This window comes from Rhea americana, unplaced genomic scaffold, assembly GCF_003343005.1.
Source record: "Rhea americana isolate MKP2758 unplaced genomic scaffold, rheAme1 scaffold_14, whole genome shotgun sequence".
Lineage (NCBI taxonomy): Eukaryota > Metazoa > Chordata > Aves > Rheiformes > Rheidae > Rhea > Rhea americana.
Genome location: NW_028185483.1, coordinates 8794079 through 8814452, shown reverse-complemented (window position 1 = coordinate 8814452; position 20374 = coordinate 8794079). Strand labels below are relative to the sequence as shown.

The 20374-nt window shown below is 49.8% G+C and overlaps 1 protein-coding gene across 1 annotated transcript in view; it reads right to left on the bottom strand.

Moving 5' to 3' along the window:
* Nucleotides 1–20374, bottom strand: part of XXYLT1 (xyloside xylosyltransferase 1) — a 68124-nt gene that overhangs the window by 29251 nt on the left and 18499 nt on the right. Inside the window, exon 3 of the mRNA XM_085298665.1 lies at nucleotides 1771–1903. Coding sequence (XP_085154791.1) covers nucleotides 1771–1903 — 133 coding nt within the window. The remainder of the gene's footprint in view (nucleotides 1–1770; nucleotides 1904–20374) is intronic.

Genomic DNA, 20374 nt, shown 5'->3' with positions numbered 1-20374 from the left:
CCAGCTTAGCCCTGAGGAACCCGGAGCTGCTCCTCCCCAAAGCCCACTGGTGGCCTGTGAGTGGGAAGAGCTTGGCAAGCCCTTACTGTGTGGCTCCCATAGCTAGGCACCACCAGAGTCAGTGCCAGCTGATGGATTAAGGGTTCAAAGAGCAAGTTACAGTGGAGATATTTCATCTTCTCCACTGTTTGGCCAAATAAGAGCTGCAGCCCACTTCACAGCTACCCATAACGCTAAGATAACCTGTGGCAGAACACTACATGAGAAATAATGAACCACATCGGTCCATGCAGGMTATCAGCAATACCAGAAGCTGTAAGAGAGACCTTTTACCTCTCACTGACTTTGCCAAATATCTTTGTTCATGAACAGAAAATTTCCCTCTAGCCTGCCCAGCTGCCATTTTCTCTAGTGCATATTTCACACCAGACACAGAAAGCGCTAAATAAACCCTTAAGCACAGCCGGAACGAATCCACTGAGAGCACATTCAAAAATGGTCAGCCAGCCCCGCTTCAGCCAGATAGTTGTAGCACTGCTCACGAATGACAGAGCAGCACTTTGCAGCTTCAGCGCACTAGGAACTCTGGAAATAATTTTGCCAGATTTGGCTGTTTCTGAGAAGCTGAGGCTCTTCTCTGCAAGTAATGAAGACTCAAAGCCTCCATCAGCTTTGAGAGAGATCAGAACATCTGCACAGCAGATATGGGAATATCTGCGTGCTTGCAAGCCCAGGTCATCAGGAGTTCTACCCATTTAGACTTCTCTGTATGAATACCTCACTGCAACTCAAAACAGCATCCACTCATTAGTAACCTGCTGACACAAGCAGAGAGTCAAATACTGAAGGACCTACAGTAGCACCACCCCATCTTTGTGAGGGGACACCCTAAGTGCATACTCCATACTTCTGCGGGATGCCTCCAGAGATCCAAAACCTCATTATCATCCAAACTCAACATGTATTCTCTGCCTAATGGAAATGGAGAAACTAGCAACGCAACCAACAAAAGAGCATCTCTCTTCCATACATGGCACTCCCCCAAAGATCTTGCATTAGCACAGCATGTGGTTCAAACTCCCTGCAAATAAGATAATGGCTGAAGAAGGCAGACTGTGATCTGCTTAAATCTCCTGACAGTTGGATTTCCCAATGCTGGGTCAGTGCTTCTGTGGAAAACATGGAGGAAAGTAAAACAGACAAAAGCTAAATAGCAGGAGGTAAGGCTACTGCACTGCTCAGAGATAGTCCTCAGGCTGCAACTGCCGCCTCTCTGCACTTTCATCTTTGTCAGTCTAATAGAATGTAAAAACACATCTGAAATGCACTGTTCCCAGTGCACCTGGAATAAGGAAATATTGCTACTTGTTGGACAGAGCAACAGTATTCATGGCCAAAAACGCTGGACCTTAATGTACAAAGTAATACTCCAAAATTCAGTTAGACATCTAAATAAAAATGACTTGGGAAACACTCATCTAACAGGTATTCTGTGAGCCTAAATACGGATTTAGGCACTGACTATCAGGAACTCAGTTCTGAAAGCTTTGATGTGATGTGTGAAACCAAGGAAATGATAGTGATGCTGTACACTTTGTTCATGTCTGCTTAGGAGTTTCTGATTAAATTCCTCTGCTGAGATTAAAATGGGGAGACTCTTTCTCTGTCGATCTTGTTCCAAAGACCAAACTGAGTTGAACAGAAAATATAAAAGCCAGCTACTGCCCATCCCCTCTTCCTCATGCTCCTGTCCTGGGCATGCTGCTATACCTGTAAACTGGTTGCATTTCCCTGGCAATCCCAATGACAGCTCCTTCCTGGAAGTTGTCAAACTCCTCAAACAGGTCTCGGATGTTGGTCTTGTATTTCAGGTCCAAGTCTACCTGGATGATTCGCGTTATTTCTGAAAGCACAAATAGAAAAAATAAAAGAAAAAACTTAACTCAGTGAATACCAACAGAGACGTAATGACTTAAACTCAGCAAAGACTTTGCCCAACCAGCCCAGTGGGCAAGATTCTGAGCCAATCTAGGGCAAAAACATTCCTGTTGCAACCCCTATATAAAGCTACCARCCTTCAACCATCATGACAGCATTTACCTTCTATGTTTGAGGCATGATTTACACCAGAAACCATTTCTGATGACCTTTTGCTTCTATCAAACCCCTCCACCAGACAGAAGATTGGTTTCTATACCATTGAAAAAAGCAAAAAGGAGCTCCAGCTCAGCTCCACAACTGGTATTTTTCCCCCCTTCTGAAGAAAGGGTCATACAAAATCCCATGTTCACCTTCTGCTATGCAGTTCTCCAGCCCATGTTACTATCCCTGGGTCTAAGTATCAAATAGAGTAATTCCCATTGTGGACCACAACAGTTAATTCAGTAAGCCACATTACACCCTCGATAACACCTGCACAAGCTTATTAGCTTGCAGTGGCCTGATGCAGGCTTCCCCAAGGGCAGAGAGTACGATACTCTGCATGTAGAAAACTGCTGATGGTCTAGAACAGCCTGAAAACTTTATTATAACTGACAATATACTGTTGGAGACAAGCAGGGTCGTGCAGATACGGAAGCATCTTCCACCTGCAGTGACAAAATCAGAGTGTAAAGAGGCTGCAGGATATCATTTTTAAGGCCAGCCCTGAGCCCATGAGCAGGCTCAGGACCATTGCACAGTGTGCTCCTCCAGAAATAACACTTACATYCTGTGCTTGGGCAGAGCATCTAGCAATGCATGCTGTGAACCCGTCAGACCAGCGGAGCGACATCACYGCTGGTAGGGAAATCAAGATGCTGGCAGTGCAGTGGTCAGCCCCTCTGTTCAGCTACAAAATGAGGCAAGACACATATCTTTATCTGAGGAGTCAGGGAGAAGTGTGATTCCATGGCCTTTCCAGCCCTTGCTGCCTCTGCCAGTGTCACCAGTCAAAGCCCTTAGGAACTGGTACAAATGTGCCTAATTCCTCCCCCTTTCTCACCCCTGTCATGGCCCCTTGGTCAGAAGCATGGTGATGGTGAATGGCTCCTTAATCTGTTTGCAGCAGCAAGACAGACAGCTCCTTCCCTCACCAAGGAGGAAAGGAGACTGGCAACTCACTATCGCAGGAGAAAGTAGAGTAAGGGCTGGCCACAGCCACCCAGCCCCTGCCAGCTTTTGTCAGTCTCCTCTGCAGAACATGAGACCAATTTATGAAAACATTGTTTGGGAGAGGCTGGAGGAGACATGCCTTTCCAAGACTGCTTGTCTTGGGTGGGTTCAGGAATGCTGTACAGATTGCAGCAGGCTAAGTGAAACGTAGCAAATGCAAATGCTGAGCCTCAGAGAGATCAGACTGTCCACTTGGTTCCCTCAGCCTGGGCAAAGCTGTAGCTACCATCTGACCAGCAAAACTCAGCCCTGCTCAGGAACCATGAACATGTCCCTCATGYTTCAGGTAGTCTCCAATGGCCACCATCTTATGCAATGCCAGAGCTATTTGTGTGTGTTATAAAAGCCAAGAGCAAATTGGCCGGGATGCTTAGCACCCAGTGCTAATTGGATTAAAAAGACTGCGTCAACCTGTTTCAGTCCCCACTTTGTACAGGTACTGTTACAGCCTTCYGCAGGCTAGATGTGCATTTCAGTATCCCTCTACCACTGTTTTCACAGTAATTAGCAAATAAGGCTCTCATCCTTCCTACTGCCAGGTATTTCCAGATAGGAGGATGACCCCATCCTCCCCTCACCCTGTGTTGCACACTTCCTCCCTGGCTGGAGCACAGGTCATCGAGAAAGGGTCTGGCACCCTGTGGCCCCAGCACCATGCACATCATCGTGCCAGGCCGGCTCTCYTCCTCCAGCTGTGGACCCGCAACTCTGAGCATTCGTGAACGTGTGCCGACCCCAGGCAGGCCGGTGCTCTCAGGAGTTATCAGCTCGGCTGCTGGGACTCCATATTTTTCTTGGCTTTGCCCACGCTATAGTCTTCATATCACCATGTGTCCTGCACCTCCTGGCCTTGGGGTGTTACTGTATGCGGCCTGCTATCACCATTATGCTGAAAGCAGGAAGAAGTTTGTTTGTTTTTTGTTTTTTCCAAACTCAAAAGCAACTGTCAGGACTACAGACTCAGAGATGATGAGAGCAACCAGGCACACACAGCTATCTTTCAGTGCAGGAATGTAACTTTTCCATTTCAAATACATTTATCACTTCATGTTTGTGTTTTAGCCAAACACAGGGCTGCACAGCAGCTCTGATTTTTTTGCAAATCCTGCACTAATCCATGGCTCTCAGCAATTGGTCATATCTAACATACTGTCCTCATTTAAGAAGGAAAAAGCCCTGTGAGATTCAGCAAGAAATACAGAGCTTAGCCTGTGAAGTTTCCAAGCAGAAATACAAATCAAGGAGAAATACTATCGGAGCTATAACCCAAGCTATATCTCAATTTATTTTTTTTTTTTTTTTAAGCATCCACCATTCTCTATCTACTAAAGGGAAAGCTGTACTCACTTCATCCTGCAGTAAGGCAATCCCCAGGCCTACCCAGTATTTACCACCACCATAATCCTCTGTTTGCAAAGATTTAAAACTCAGGCGTAGTAATTCACTACAGGCTAAAGCAGGTCTTGACCTGAAAGCAATTTCCCTCAGCCTTCCTAACTGCCTTAAAAATTGCTAGCACAATTCAAGCAGATGAATAGGCAGAGTGAAGGATTTCTGCAACGGGGAACGAGACAGGCATCCCAAATACCCCAAATCTAATTCCCCCTTAAAGCTATTCCTCAGCCAAGCCTAGACTTCCCGCCTGGTCCATACCACAGCGGCATGAGCCCCCAAATCCCTTATGCTACTGCCTAGGGACTATTCAGACCTGCTCACGAAACCAACTTTCGCCGCTTGGTCCCCYCCTACACCAGGGGGGCGTCCGCACACGCTTCCCCGGCTCCGCGCGCTGCCCCACACCGGCTCTGCCCAGAGGACCACCCGTCCGCGGGCAGCGGGCACGGGGACGCCCGACAACGGCGGGCCTCACCGGGCGGACGCAGAGCCGCGGCGGCCCGCGGCACGGCAGCCTGCCCCGTGCCCCCTTCGTCGGCACCGACGCCTGCGCTCGGCAGCTGGCGGCTCCGCAGAGCTCCCTCTCGGGGGCTTCGCGGCTGCCGCGACGAGGCACGTCACGGCAAGAGCGGACAGGGCTGCCAGCCGCTCCCGTTCCCAAAAAGCCACGGCCACCGACCTGCCTCACGGGTCCCTCCAGGAGGAGCCCAGCCCCGGGATCCCCCCGGCAGCGACAAGCACATCCTGCTGGAGTCTCTGTGGCAAGCCCAAGGCTTGCTTTCTTTTTTCCTTTCTTTCTTTCTTTTTTATTATTTTTTTTTTGACTCTGCCCCAAACCACATTTTGGACCCACCAAACCTGTGGTAAAGGATCAGGACGGTCTTCCAGAGGAGAAGACAAATCTCTCTCTTCAGCATGAGGAGACATGGTAAAGTGCCCTCCAGCACAACCCCAGCCAGGGAGAAACGAGGACGGGGGGCCTCAAACATCCAAGGCGCTGGAAAGCAGGGGGGAAACGAGGTGGCATCCCCAGGCTTGCTCCGGGAAGCACTCCCAGCCCTTGCAACAGCAGGGGACAACTCCAGCACAGTTTACCCCCACTGCAAAGCAGGCCTGAGACGGCTCATCAGGTTTCAATTAAATCAACCACGAGGCACATCATCTGATTGTTCTCTAAAATTACAGACAAGCACTAGCTGCAGTTAATCACAACTGAGAGTGAAGGCTAAGCTTGGGGGGAAACTCTAACTCCCTGCTTCCTCCATTTTTCCCATCCCTGCCTGCTCTGGCACCCTCACCCTGCACTCCTCTCTGTGCTGGCAGAAAAGAAAAGCCCCAGGAAAATGTAGCCAACAAATTAAACAAGAAAAAAAAAACTTTTCCTTTTTTCAAGCATGCAATAACTGTGACACAGACACAAAAATGAGTGTAGCTAACACTAAATGCTATTCTGCCAGATGCTCCTTGCACAGATGGCTAAGATGATTTCTCTGTGATCACTGTCTGTGACTGGCAAGGAGTCAGGCACTAATATTTATGATTTATCACGGCATTTTGTCCTCTTACCACGCACTTTGCCCTGACTRCTACGTGAGGGTGGAGGAATCACATGATCTCCTCTCTTAGGCACAAACTGCTTGGAAGGGGCCAGCTGAAAATGTGGGAAAACATTAAGCGTTTTGCTCGGAAAGTGAGTTTTCTAACTTTGCCATAAAATATTTTATGCTCTTTGTTCAACTCTGGCTCTTCCAGCCATCGTGCATACAGGGGAGCTAAGCTACTCAAACTGGAGATTTCCATTAGCAGTGACAGTTTTATGACCTAGGCTGGCCCCACTTAGAGCTCGTAATTTTTTACTGCAGCCTCGTAACAGCAGCCACAGAGGGGATGCTGTCTGGGCTTGGCTCTGCTAAAGGCTTACTCTGACTCGCACCAAGCGATGGCCGTGTGGACTTCGACACATCCTCACCACAAAGCAGGGAMCGTGGCATTCAACACCTGGAGCCTGCCTTCACCACGCTGACTCAAACCCTCCCTCCGGCTCTTACAACCCTGCCGTGCTCCAGAGGTGAAAGACTGGCCAAAAGAACGTGGGATCCAAACAAACCCAGAGCAGGATCCACCATGCTAGAAACTGCCGGGGAGTAAGCCAGCGCCAGTGCCCAGGCCATCTTGCACTGGGGCTTGGTTACCAGAAGGGGGGAGAATCAATCCGCTGTCCCAAAGCGGGACTCGGGAGCTGCTGGCACAGACTCTCTCTTGTGCAGGYCCTCTCTCTTCCCCTGTGAGTCTCAGGCCAGCAAGGGCTGCAGGCAGATGGAGGTCGCTTCCATACATCCYGGCACCCAGAGCCCTCTCCCGGGATCTGGCAGAGCTGGACAAGAAGAAGAACAGGCGCTCTGGAGTGGTGCGTGCCAAGGGGCCTGGCGAGCTGTTCAGCTGCTGCAGCAGAGCCAGAGCCCATCACTAAACAGAGCACAGGAACGCCTCTGGCAGGAGGCTGCTTTTGGAGCACATCTGCTAGCCCTTCACAGAAGGGGCTGGATCCATGCTCTGCGCTCACAGCACAGCATGGGCAGTGCCCTCCGAGTGCAGCCACTGAGGCACAGGAGCAGGCTGACTTGCAGYGAGTCAGATCATCCTGCCATTAAGAATCTGTGGACATGCAATGTGACCTTTCCAAGCAAACTACTCTCCTCAAGAAAAGGTGATTTGCCTCGAATAACTGAGTGAACACAACTTGCAGAAGGGGTGYGCAGAGAGGAGGCAAGCTGCTTTGGCCAAACCAAACAGAGCATGAAAGATGCTCAGCAGCTACCCAAGAGGCAGCTACAGTGTTAGTGRGAGGAAGCAAGTCCAGGACCTTGAAGTCAGGGCAGATGTCTGCTGGCTTCAAGAGCTGGTTCTGTCAGCCCAGCAACACACACTGCATACGAGGGCACGACACTCCCTGTGAGCTTCCCACTTGCTCCATGGAGCAATCCTGTAGCAGCTTTTACTAACTGAGCCCTTCTTGACCACTACACATGCCTTCACTGTTCAGAGCAGCCTACAAATACAGAGATCCCAGGAGCTGACAGCAGCTTTGGGCTCCATGGCCCTATGTTTGCCCTAAGGCTAGAGGACAGCTTAGCAAGAAACAGTCATTAGTGGATTTAATAACAGAAAAGGGGATGAAAGATCAGGACAATAGGAGGAGATGCAGAAGCAGGAGMACAGAGCTTGGGGGCAGCTGCCACATGCATAAGCCTGTGGGCACAACTCCCTCTGGGAACCCCAGCTATCAGCTGCAAACCTGGTGGGTGCAAAGGAGATCCCCTTCAGTGGCTACTCACGCTTCCCTGCTCCAGCTCCTTGGCTCTCAATGAGTCACTGCCTCCCCCAGGTTGCAGGTAGCTAGGTCAAATCCACATAAAAACACTGTATATACCAAGAGTAGTGTGGGTTAACACTTTCCCCTCCAGATGCAGTCAAGGTGTCCACCGGTCTCAGGTGCATACAGGTCATCTGGTTGGGGCCAAAACCATTATCTGGATTATGACATGCAATTTGAGAGCTTCCTATCCGAACTAAAAAGCTCCTGTACGCCTGGCATCTCTGGATGTAGGTATGGGGAACCCAAGGAGTGCTAGTGCTGAGAAGCACTATATCCAAGCTTCTTCTTTCCAGGTAGCAGAGATGTATTTCTATTATGTGGGTAAATTCTTTAAAGTCAGTCCTGATAACCTTCTATGTGAGAGCTGTGCTCAAGCCCTGACAAAAAAAAAAGCCCAGATCGAAAAGCCCAGATTGCAGGCATAGGAGTGGAGGCCTAAACATTAATCTCTACTCCAAACTCTCTTCTTCCATACAAAACAAAAGCATACTGCCACCTACAGTCATGCCAATCACATCAATCTGCAAAGATGGGAAATGAGTAAAGATAATAACAAATTGTGTCAAACAACGAATAATGAAATGGAGAGTTGCCATCAACAATGCAAAGTCCAAAAGCCGTCCAGCCAATGCCATGTCTTAACTACTGTTAATCTAGCAGTGGTTTAAATAGCTTTCGACTAGAAGAAACTAGAAGAATTGTAACATCGTTGAGTTGGTGTAGCTCCCCAGGTGATTGACGGGCGTGTTTGCMTGAGCTCAGCTCCCCAGTCAAAGGAGGAAATCCTGCCTGCAGCAGGCCTGACACCGGAGCCAACGCTCCCGCTGCTGCTCTGGTCGAGTCACTCCAGGAAGGCCCCGGAGCTGCTCACAGAGCAAAGCCACTGCGACACAAGCTCTGCAGACAACAGCCACTCCTCCAGCAGCATTGCACCCCTCCCCTGCTACAGACCCTTCTAGTGTATTCCTTTTCTCTATCCAGTTGGGCTGTACTGGGGAAAATGGCAAGAGGGCAGTAGGGGTTGCCTACGCCCATTGCCCTGCCATGGCTACGTAGTGCCAAAGTCTCACACAGGCCCTTTGGTAGGTGCCTGCTGCTGAAACTGGCAGTGATTTGGTTCTGCTCCTACCAGCCAGCACAACAAGGTCTCCACCTCTCTGAACAAGCCTGCTCTTAGGACACTGGTCCTAACTACTCCTAACCTAAATGCCAACAAGGAGACATGCCTCCTGCATGTATCAGATGAGGTCCCGCTTTCCCCCACGGGCAAACACTCTCTGGGCTCAGTTGGAGCGGACTGCCTGAGCACGACTGGATCTCTAAGGAGCCTGCATTGCCTGAAAAAACTATTTGGGCTTGACTTGAGTATTATTAATCCTAACCCTATCTGCTCGCAGACAAGATCTGCGCTACCAGACTGCTGGTGGAGATTTTCAGTGATTCGCTGGCCAGGGGCTCACAAAAGGACACATATACACCTCTCACATGAAGATGTTGCAGGACCTAAGATTTGCTAACTGCAGAGACACAATCCAAGGTTAAATGCACTGCTGGGGATGTGCAGCAGAACAGCTGCCTTGCCACAGACAAGCAGAGCATGCAGTTCTCTAGAGCACCTCAACCTCTCCGCACCTTTTTTTGCTACATGACAGCAAYATAGGGGGCCAGAGGCTGGTGCCCTTGGCCCACTGCCAGGCATGATCTTTGAGGCAGAACAGAAGAGGTAAGATCAAGGAGGACACCACTGAGATTCCTGTTGGTGCCTTGCTGATAAGCCCTGATTTAGTGCATAAGCCAGGCCTGCTGCTTTGCCTTTCCCTGCAGAGCCAGCAGGAGTGATTCCTGCAATACAGGATTCAGTAGCTCCCTCTCCCCTATCAGGCCCTGCACCTTCCCGGAGCCCACGCAGTGGCAAAATGGCAAAGGCCCTGGTGATGGGCAAGGACGTGCAGCTGCTGGATTCAAAGCAGCTCAGACTCCTCTGCAGGGACCGCAGGCGGCTGCAGCCAGCAGGATGAGCGACACTGCACAGCAAAGGGACAGGAGTGTCCCCTGCTGGCTGCACAGGCTCTGAGTGCCTGCGGAGCTGCCTTCAGGGGTCTCAAGAAATGGCATGGAACAAATGTGGATTTTGCCACTTCATTCAAACTATCAGAAGGAGCAAGTCCCAGCCAACCTGGGCTCTCAGTTTAGGGGGTTAACAGGGCTGGAAGGCTCAGACCTGCTTTTCTGCAAATGCTAGGCACATCTGGACAGCTGCCCCTCACCTCTGTCCATTGGCTGGAACRCGGCTCCGACCCCTCTGATGATTTTTGCCACCCACAAGTCACGCTCTCACCAGCCGACAGCTCTCTCCTCCTATGCTGCTGCCCCAGGGCCCAGCATGCTATGCATCAACCAGCAGTCACAAAACAGTGTCTGCGTGCTTGATCCAGGCCCCRCAGCCCTCCGACAGGGAGAGGTGAAACCTGGCTCTGCATGGGTTGGATGCCCCTGTCACCTGAGGAAGGCCCAACCCACACCCAGGCATGACCAAGCACAACTACTGTCCCCAGGCTGCTGCTTGCAGTCAGCCTCCTCTGTCAGCTGTATCTTGGGACAAAAAAGCTCTTCTTATGTTTTCAGGAGTCATCACTCCTCGCACACCTGCCTGTCACACACCTGGGGGACCTGACCAGCAYGCCCTGGCCTGCAGTCCGCAGCCTCCTCTCCACAACTGCCAGCGGTGCTCAGACAACGGAAAGGATTCTCACATCCTACCGAAATCAGGAGTGGTGATCAGCAGCAACTTTTGAACTGCTGCCTGAGGCAATAAACCRCCTGGGCCAGTGCTAAACAGCCTCTGCTCCAGTGGGCAGCATGCCGCCGACAGCAACACGCGAAGCTTTGACCTCACATGCACCGCGGGGCTTGCAAAGCTGCTCGCATCAGCTGAGAAACCAGCACGCCCTGCCCTCGGCGGCTCAGAGAGACGTGAGGCCAAGAAATGTATCACCCCAGTGACCAGTGCCAAGGCTGGGCTTGGGCACGGCGTAGGTAGCACGCTCTAGAGGGGAGTATGCAATGCGGAGGGTGCTACATATTGCACCACCAGCATCAGCCAACTGTTKCTTAAAGCCTCCTGCTATGGCTGCAGCAGGCAGCACTGCACAAGCMCCGCTGCGGTGCCAGGCAGCGATGCCAGAGCCATGGTAAGCCAGCCATGGAAATGCCGAGTTTATTTATACAAACATACTCTGTTCTTCTGGCTGTCCTTTGTTAGAAGCTTCCTTTGTTTTGCTAACCCCAGTGTTCCTGGCTGCTCCCCGGCAGTTTTCCCTTCTGCTGTCATGAGAGTTGCGAGCAGCTTCCTGTTTTGTTGTGTGTTCCCCTTTTCAGGGCTTATTTTCTCGATAGATAAAGTCTCCCTTTCTGCTTCCAGGATTAATCACTCCTGCCTGCCCGCCCACCTGCCTGCCACGGGGCTGACCCTGACAAAACAGGCGAGCCTCACCCGGAGGAAGCCGGCGGGCTGCAGCCAGCGGCAGGAGCGTGCACGCGCGCGTGCAAACGTGACACGCTCCACACAGCCCACCACCAGCTAGCAGGCGAGAGCGGGGCGGCCCGCCATCCCGGGGGAGGCCAGTGCAGACCGAGGCCGGGAGGCAGATCCGCCTCGAACAGAGATGTTGACACTTCCCTTCCGCTGCAGAACTTGTGCTTTGGAAAAACGGTTCCCCGCGCGTGGTCGCGGGTCGGGAGATGTTCTGTAAGCCCCCTCCCCCCGAAGCAAACAGCCTCATAGCAGCTGGGGCAACGCTGCACGGTACGGCTTCTGGCAAAGCGCCTCAGCTTGGAGAGGCTGCAAGGCTCTCCCAGGACTTGATACCACTCTGGAGCTCATCATCCCTGCACACACACAAAAAAAAGATCCTTTAAAACCATACCTCAGAGGAACTTATCCAGGTGCTGATAGCTTAATCTCCAAGCTTGCAGTTAAATGCAGCTCCTCCATCCCTGCCAAGGATCACCTATATTACTGTGGCCATCCTAATGGGCAGCTCTGCCCTCTCTCTCATCAGAGGTCTCTGCTGCTGCTCCCTTCTTCATATTTCTGCCACTGAGAGGCCTGGAAATCAATGTTCTGGCCATTTGTCCACATGTCCCTCTCCCCGTCACCACGCTCAGAACAAGAGCATCAAGACAAAATTTACATAAAACATTTGAGCAACTCTGATTGGGGAGGAGAACCACAAGCCCTGCTCTGAGTTTGGCTCGTAGTCCAAGTGCCACTTTGCCAGCCACAGAAAGATCCTGGAGACAGATGAGCCCCATGGGATGTCCCCCAGCGTGCTGATCATGTGGTTACACCATGACCCAACCTCTCTAGCCGCATGCTGTAGTTCCCTGTAGAGTTCCTCTATTTGACCTCTCTTGGCAGCTAGGATGTAGGTGCTAGCAAAGCTCCCAGCTCTCACCCCTGTGCCACAGAAGGGAGGCCCAGGCTTTTCCCACAAGCTGCCTGGGATTAAACTGAAAAAAAAAGTGGCTGTGTTGCCTGACTGTTCTGCACCCACCRCCTGCATCAGCTGGTGAAAAATGGGCTAACCAGTGAATCCACCCACCAGCTGGCTGGCTTCCTGTGGCGTGCTGTCCTCAGGAAGCCAGTCAGCCCTGTCGAAGGCATACATCTCTCCCAGAGAGGTTGCCTACCTGCGAATATGAAGTCAAGAGGACATCTAGGATGGAGAAGGACATACTCAAGAAAACAGAGCAGTCCCAGCTGGCTAACGATGTCATTAAGCAGATTTCTACAACTCCTTGCACCCAGGGGAGAGGAAAGGCAGCTTCTTCACAGCAATTCCAGCCTATTAGCTAATTAAAAAGTTAAGCTGACTGCCAGCTCCAGATGACAAATCATTGCTAAAACCCATACACAGCAGCTCCTGGACAGCACTGTTACTTATCAGCTCCACAATGTGGTGGCTCTGCCACCATCTGCCTCAGGTCCCCTCAGTAGGCCAGTCTTTCTGCAAAGCCCATGTACTTCCTCAGTTGCCTGCAAGCCCTGGAGAATTAGACCTTGGAGAATGCTGAGTGTCACCTTTGAGCACACTGACACGGGGGAAAGAAAGTTTTCAACATCAGCTCTGGAAACTGAGTGGCTCAGAGAGGCTTTCAGTACATCTGTAAAAGCCCTGGAGCAACTATCTACACAAGCWAAAGGATCTGGTACAGCTTTGGGGACCCCAGTGTGTTCGCTGCAGCAGCCTGACTGCTCTTGCCTGGTCCAGATAAATGTCTCTGTCCCCACTTCTATTTCCATGCCCTGCTCCCGACTCGAGAGAGACCCTGTGCACAAGGGGAAGGGCCCATTTCACCCCATCTCCTGCTACCTCTGTACTGGCCTGGCCACAAGCATATGGGGTATTTGTGTCTTGTTACCTCTGGGGCAAGCAGTGAGGTCGCTCCATAATGTGTGGTCACTATGAGGAAGAGGGAAAGAGAAAACTTAGGAAAATYATACATTTTGTTCCAGAGATTAATTTTTCCTGTACATCTGATTGTCTCCCCATAATCCATTAAGGTCYAAGACACCAATGATGTCTTTAATGGTGCTAAGCTCCCTGGACCTTGCCTGGACTCCRTACCACACACAATACTGAGCACTCAACAACTCCCAAGATGAAGTTGTTAAGTGCTGCTCGTTACATATTTCATATGCAGTGTCACTGGGGGAGGAGGAGTGTGAAGACACTTTCTGTAGCTAGAGTTAGAGCAGCAGGAAACCTTACCATCAGACCAAATAAGATTTMATTCCAGGCTGYCATATATTACAAAGGAGTAAGGACGGAAAAGCRTAAAGCAATGAACAGGTGAGATGGAAAGAGAAACCGAAAAGAGATTCAGGAAAATAAACGCATTAAGGTAAATGATCTCATGTCTCAATTAACTACAAACTGTGCAGTGGAAGAGGCAGCAGAGCTGCAGGCAGATGCTGTCCCTGTTTTATCTTGCTAAACTCTAAAAAGCTAAGGCAGAGCTGCCAGCAAGACCTTGGGGGACAGCAGTTCCCACAAACCCAGCTGGGCCAGCCTTTGAGCAGGCTTAAGATTTTAATGCAGGATGACTTGAAGTAGCTTCCACGCTGCTAACCTTTTATATAAAAGGAGAGAGGGGCTAGTTACAAAAGGAAAAGGGTATCCCCTCCCTTAAAAATAATGTCTGTTGCTAGGAGGGCCAGCAGGAAGCTTCCTGCTGCCCAGCACACCAGGGTGTTTATCTAAATAACTGCCCCGGCAGGGCAAATGCCGAGACCGTGTCACTCTGCAGGAGGTGAAATAACAGCACACGCCTGCCTTGGTCTGACAGATCTAGGACATCCAAAATAATCGATGCCGGCACTACAGCAAGGGGCAGCCAATGGAAATAATGAAAAGTGACACCACCCCAAGGGGCTGCAGGTCACGTTGGACCAGAACGGTGATCATGCTGTGGGAAACAGGCCTCCTCGGTGCCRGAGCATCCGGGGGACTGTCCTGAACCCGCCTCTCCTGTTAAACAGCAACGACATCGCTGGCATCAAAGCAGCCTGCCTGCGTGCACGCTGCACAGCACAGTGGAGCCTGGCTGCTCACGAGCTTGCAGCGGGCACAGACCAGGGACACAGCGCACGCCAGCAGCACGACCAGGCCAGCATGCTCGGGAAAGCAGCCAGGCCAAGCRCCCTGGAGGGTAGCATCCAGGCTGACCCCCAGAGCAGTCCAAGCAGCGAAAAACGCCCAATGCACCAAGAGCAGTTCTGAGAGGCCATCAGAACTATGAATGCTCCCTCCATCCTCGTAAAAATGGGAACATTCTGCCGGAAAAGAAACCCTTTTGCTTCTGCAACATCTCAAGGGAACGGCATTTGGGGAGCACATAGCTCTGGGAGAATCTCCCATGAGCGCACCACTGACCCAGATTGTCTGTCCCTTTTCCTAACATCCCCACTGCAAGGAAGTGGAGCCAGACCTGGAACATCTGGGATACAGATGCTCTCTTTCAAACGCTCTCCAAACTTGCTGCATCTCTGCTACCCTGACACGCTGCAGTTCAGTGAAGGTCGCAATGCTCAGCCAGCAGTAAAGGGTCAGGATGGCACACTTTTAAAATGTTCACTTATTCAAATTTAATATTCACCAAATTATATGGGTAACTTCACTGTGTACAAGGAATTATCCAGCAACTGAAAGAAAGGAAGAAAAGGAGATTGTGCTTGCTCATGTCACTCTGCAGGGTGCCACATAACAAACCTCTGATGCACGCTTGTGTGTTCAGCGTGTGACATGGGATTAGCACACCGCAGGAGCCCTCTACCAGTGCAGACTGGTGCCATAGAGCGTAAACAGTGTATGTATGAAGTGCTGACCCCAGAAGCCATTCTGGGAAGGGCAGAGAGGACTAGAGGCCTGTCTCCAACAGGCACCRTGCCTAGCAGCTCTCCGGCTTCCCTGGGCCTGATGGTGCTCAGGACATCCAAACAGACAGCCCAACTTCAGGCTCTCAGGACAGAAAATCTTGGCTTGTGTTTCCCTATGATGAAATCACATAATACACAGGCCAGTGGCAGCACAGGCATCTGGCTCCGGCAATTCTTAGGCAAACGAGATTTCTAGAATGACCTGAGCAATCTTGCATGAAGAATTCAAATGTTCCAGCAGTAACAGCAAACTCTCACACATGGGCATATATAAACTCATGTTTTTYAACAGCAATATATAATATTTTCAGAATACTGTATGCCTGTTTTACAGAAGCATGTCAGCATAAGACAGCTTGCTTGTAAACATGCTGTTCCACCTAWCAGACTACTTTCTTGATACCTCTACTTAAAACACTCCTCCTGGCCCCCACACATTTTCCATCATCAGAGCCAAATGTAAAGCTTGCTTGAAGTGTAGACTATCACCCCAAGCAAACCACAGGGAGTGCTCTCAGGGTCAGACCAGGCTTGCGCGTTTACCTCTGGGAACTGAAACACAACCCGAGAGACCACTTGAACACGGAGATCTTGGTACTGGCCCATCCTCTCCTATAGGAACYGGCGGGTCAGCCTTTGCTGTCAGAAGGCAGGGCTGCTCTGTGCGTGCGAGTGGAAGGGAAGACGCTGCGAGAAGACACAGTGCAGCTCGGAGCTCTCCGCAGCATTTCTCCAGCCTGGCCTTTGCCCTCTCTGCAGGCCAGCTTTGTGGGAAAAGCACAAGTCATTGCTCACAAAGGCTGTTTGCTTTGTCCAGGCTGAGRCTGCCAGAGCACTTACAAGGCACATATCAATTTCATGAGAGATCATCTCCTAAATCAACTTGTAGCCAGCAGCAGGAGCCAATTTCAAGTAGTATTAATTCCCAAGCGGCCTGTGGCTCTGTGATTAACAGGCAGCTCAGACAAACATCTTTACACACTGGTCAACATTTAATGACCAGTACCGTCACAGATAATGAGCCAGAGAAGTCACCGAGCTCAGAGTTTGAGGCCATGAAGACTACTGGATCATCCAGTTTGATCCCAGTGTGTCACAGGCCACTATCCTGGACATCTGCTATGAAGCCAATGGCACAGCCCTCTGCTGGTGGCCATTTCCGTGTACTGTGTTGCCTGTTTTCTTGCAACAGCCTTTGCTTCTCCATTGAGTGAGAGAGCCACATGGCCCTGCAGCACACTCCCACCTAACTTGCAGCTCAGGCAGCTCCTGAGACAGAAGTGGCATCTCTCACATTACAGCTTTCAATAGCTTTCTTTTTTGTGAGCTAGTCTAGCATCTCCTTGGGCTGAGATAAATTTTAGTATCTACAAAATTCTGTGGAAAGGAGTTCCATGGATCAATTACATATATATGAATAACACCTCATTTAGTCTGTTCTAAACCTGCCTCTAACTAAATTCGACATCCCCTAGAACTTGTACAAGCAGAGGCAGTCAACTGATGCCTGCTTCGTATAAACCGTGGCTTTCCCGACTCAGTCGTAACCTCCTTACTCAGCTCTTTTCCAGACTGGAGAGTCACAGTCCATCAGGTTCGTCTTGTGTGGAAGCTACTGCTTCACTCTGAACGTTTTCCAGGTTTCTCCCTAACACACCATGTTGGTATGCCATAAATTTAAAGAGTGCGTAATGCAGTTTGTTCTCCTTTCTTAGTATTTCTCTATCTTTACCTAGCCATATGAAAACTTATTCACTTATCCCATTACTGCTTGGTTCCCTTAGAAGCCTTTGATTAACAACCTTGTTAAATGCAGCTGGAAATCAAGCTTCTCAGTTATCAGTCAACAAGTCTCTAGTTGTATCTTTACTATAGAGCACCACCCAGCTTCCACCTCTCTTATCCACTATGTTTCTTAAGCAAGCACTGCAGCCAGTGACTTTAATAATTTAGTATATATATCATCTCACCAATTTCAGTAGTGATAATTATGTCAAGTATTTTCTCACCAGTGAAGCTTCCCAATCCATCCAGTTTCTTTCCCAGATTCCTAGTACTGAAATAAACCAGTTGAGGAATTTGCTCTCTTTCCGTTTTTGGTCCCATGCTTTCAAAGTATTTAAAGTAGACGTGGTGCAAGAGTTCAACCGCATCTGTCTCTTTCCCATGTTGTTAGCTAGACACCCTTCTGTGTCTCTTACTGTATGCCATTAGAGCCTTCTGCATATCCACAGGTCTAGGATGAAGCAGGTGGCACTGAAGCAGCAGAGAGGCTGGGCATAAAGAGGGCAACTACCCTGTTAAGCTGGTTTTCTGGGGATCACCGAGCCTGACTCTATAGAGATCCTGTTAACTGAATTAAACCTGGCATTTGTATTTATTTTGCTGCGCCCCTTGCAGACACAGAATGGCCTTGTTAGCGTGAGAAGGAATCCAGTCCCTACAAACCCTCCCTCACCAACCAGCAACACCATGTTCTCCCAGCCTAGCTCTGCTTGGCTGCATCCTGTCAAGTTTGGAGAAGCAGCGCTCTAGCCCTCTCCCCAGCTACCCAGAATGACGTCAGGATTAATTAGTTAGCATTTCACCAGTGCCTGTAACGTCAGGATTAATTAGCATTTCACCAGTGCCTGTAAGGTGCAGCATACCATGTAAGAGCTAACCACTCGCATCACAGGAACCGTAAAGCCAGGGGCCTCTGCACTAATCTCTCACCCGTTGGCAGGGCTTCTGCCTTCACGCTGGATTGTTCAGCAGAAGAGAAACCCTGAGTGCTTCCCTCCACGCTGCCAGGAACGGGGAGGAGGAGAAGTACATTCAGGGATGATGGTAAGCCCCTCAGGAAGACTGCCAGCTGCTCTGACCAGCAAGGAAATCCTGCTGTCTACAATTTGTCAAATGCCACCTTCAATCAAGTCCTACTACTACCCTAACTCCACATGACACACGCTTCCTCCAGGCAATGTTTCAGAGATTCCCTTGCAGCTTATAGACTCATCTCCTCTGGCTCAGTCAGTAGAGATAAGCCATGAAGCAGTTTCATTGAGAATATGTGTCAGACAGAATCTTCAGACAAAAGTTATCTGAATTCTGAGTTTCTGGCCCATATTTTTTCCTTCTGTCCCATGCCCTTTTGTCTGACACCATGATCTTGCTGCAGCATACAGTCAGCATTACCAATAGAGTCAAATACAAAAAGGGAGTTTTCAAAGGTCTGCCCAGGTTCCTGGATGATGGTGACGACGTCTTTCCCTGGGCTACCCAGCAGCTGCTCATGATACCACCCAGTTGAACCTTTCTGGCTCTGGCCAAGCTGGAGATAACCATAAAACATTACTTTCTATTTAATTAAGTCTGGTGCTTCAGCTAACTCCTACTGTACAAGCACTACACAACCAAAATCAGTACACTGGCACCAGCCATGATATTGTTAAAGAATGAACAGGACTGGGCTGGGAGACATCCCAGTGCTGCCCCTCTCTCTGCCCCCACAATACTTGTCCCTCTTCTCATGCCTAGGGTGTTCTGCATGGTGCTCCAAGGACAGATGAGGACAGTCTAGGAGGGAGATTGCCTCTTCAGTAAAGAGACAGCCTGACAGACCAAAGCCATCCTGGAAGATTAAAATTACAGCCAGAAGAAAAGAGGCAGTGCTACAAGCATCTCTACACTCGAGCAAACCTCCTCCTATTACACAGTCACCTACCCCCCCACACYGAAACCTCACAGCAAGGAACGAGACTAGACTCTACACACTAGAAAATTGATGGTACCTGTAGCAGCGTTCCTGTTGTGCTCAGAAACAACTACCTACCACTATTTGCCATCAGACTCTCTTGCTGAAACATGTTTTCAACCTCATGTTGCAGTCACAATTGCAGACTCTGAATATAGACACCTGCATATTTGTTTGCTCCTTGTGGTTACCTGCTTGGTGCCATTTTGTTTCTCTGTCATAGAGGCTACAAAGATAGCACACCTTGTCCCTGGGGAACCAGGACATGTCTAGCAGTGTACCAAGCAGTATAAGATACATAAGGCTCATTCTTCCTTTCAGCCTTCCACAGCAGATAATTTTAGGCACTACACCGCATTTGGTTCAAAAAGATATTTTCTATCTTGACATACTGCTATGAGCTAAACTCAAGRAAGCCAGGACATTTTGGTGGTCCTTGGTTCCCCATCAATTCCTCTCCACAGTTTGCAGACTGCCCTGGAATGGCTCCATCTCCCAAACTAGCAATGCACTCTCTCTTGCCAGAGAAACACAGCTGCTGCCCRCAGTCCCCACCTCCTATTTGGATATCCTAGTCAAGTTGAGGACTGTTTGCAGCATCGTGATGAAGGTCTTGAACAAGAAAACCGTTTGGGGATCAGTATTTACTGTGCTAGTAATGGCCAGTTCTGCCAAGGAGGAACACTGCATTTTTTTGAGGACACACAGTGTCAAGCACCTGTGCCTACAAACAGCTATGATGCATTGCTATAGCCAAGCCAAGAGGTAACAGTCCTGAAAAGCACGCCCTAGGTAACCATTCAGGAAGGAAAGCCTCTTCCTTCTAATAGGAGAGAAGGGAGAGGAGGAGTCCTGGGTGCCACTATGAAAGAGTGAAACAAAGACAAAGAATCCAAAAGAATTCAGTACTAAAGAAAAGCAACCCCCAGTGGACGTGTGCCTACAAGAATTGCAAAGCACATGGGTTGCACACACTCTGAATGTTTCCCCTAGGTATTATGAGGCATCACCCCCACAACTGTGGCTTCTCCTTAAGCCATATGGCTCTTATCCATGAAATGATCTAATCCAACACCATAAAAAACTTGCAGTGRAATTGCAGTAAACAGAGCAAAATAGAAGGAGTAATGTCTGTTTTGCACACAGCTGAGATGTGATGCCAGTTAAACATGTCCAAGCTGGAGTAGGGCTGCAAAGGGGCTAACAAAGGAAATTGTGGGCTGCTAAAATAATTCTCCCTTGAGAAACTCCTAATTTGGGACAAGGATGAGGG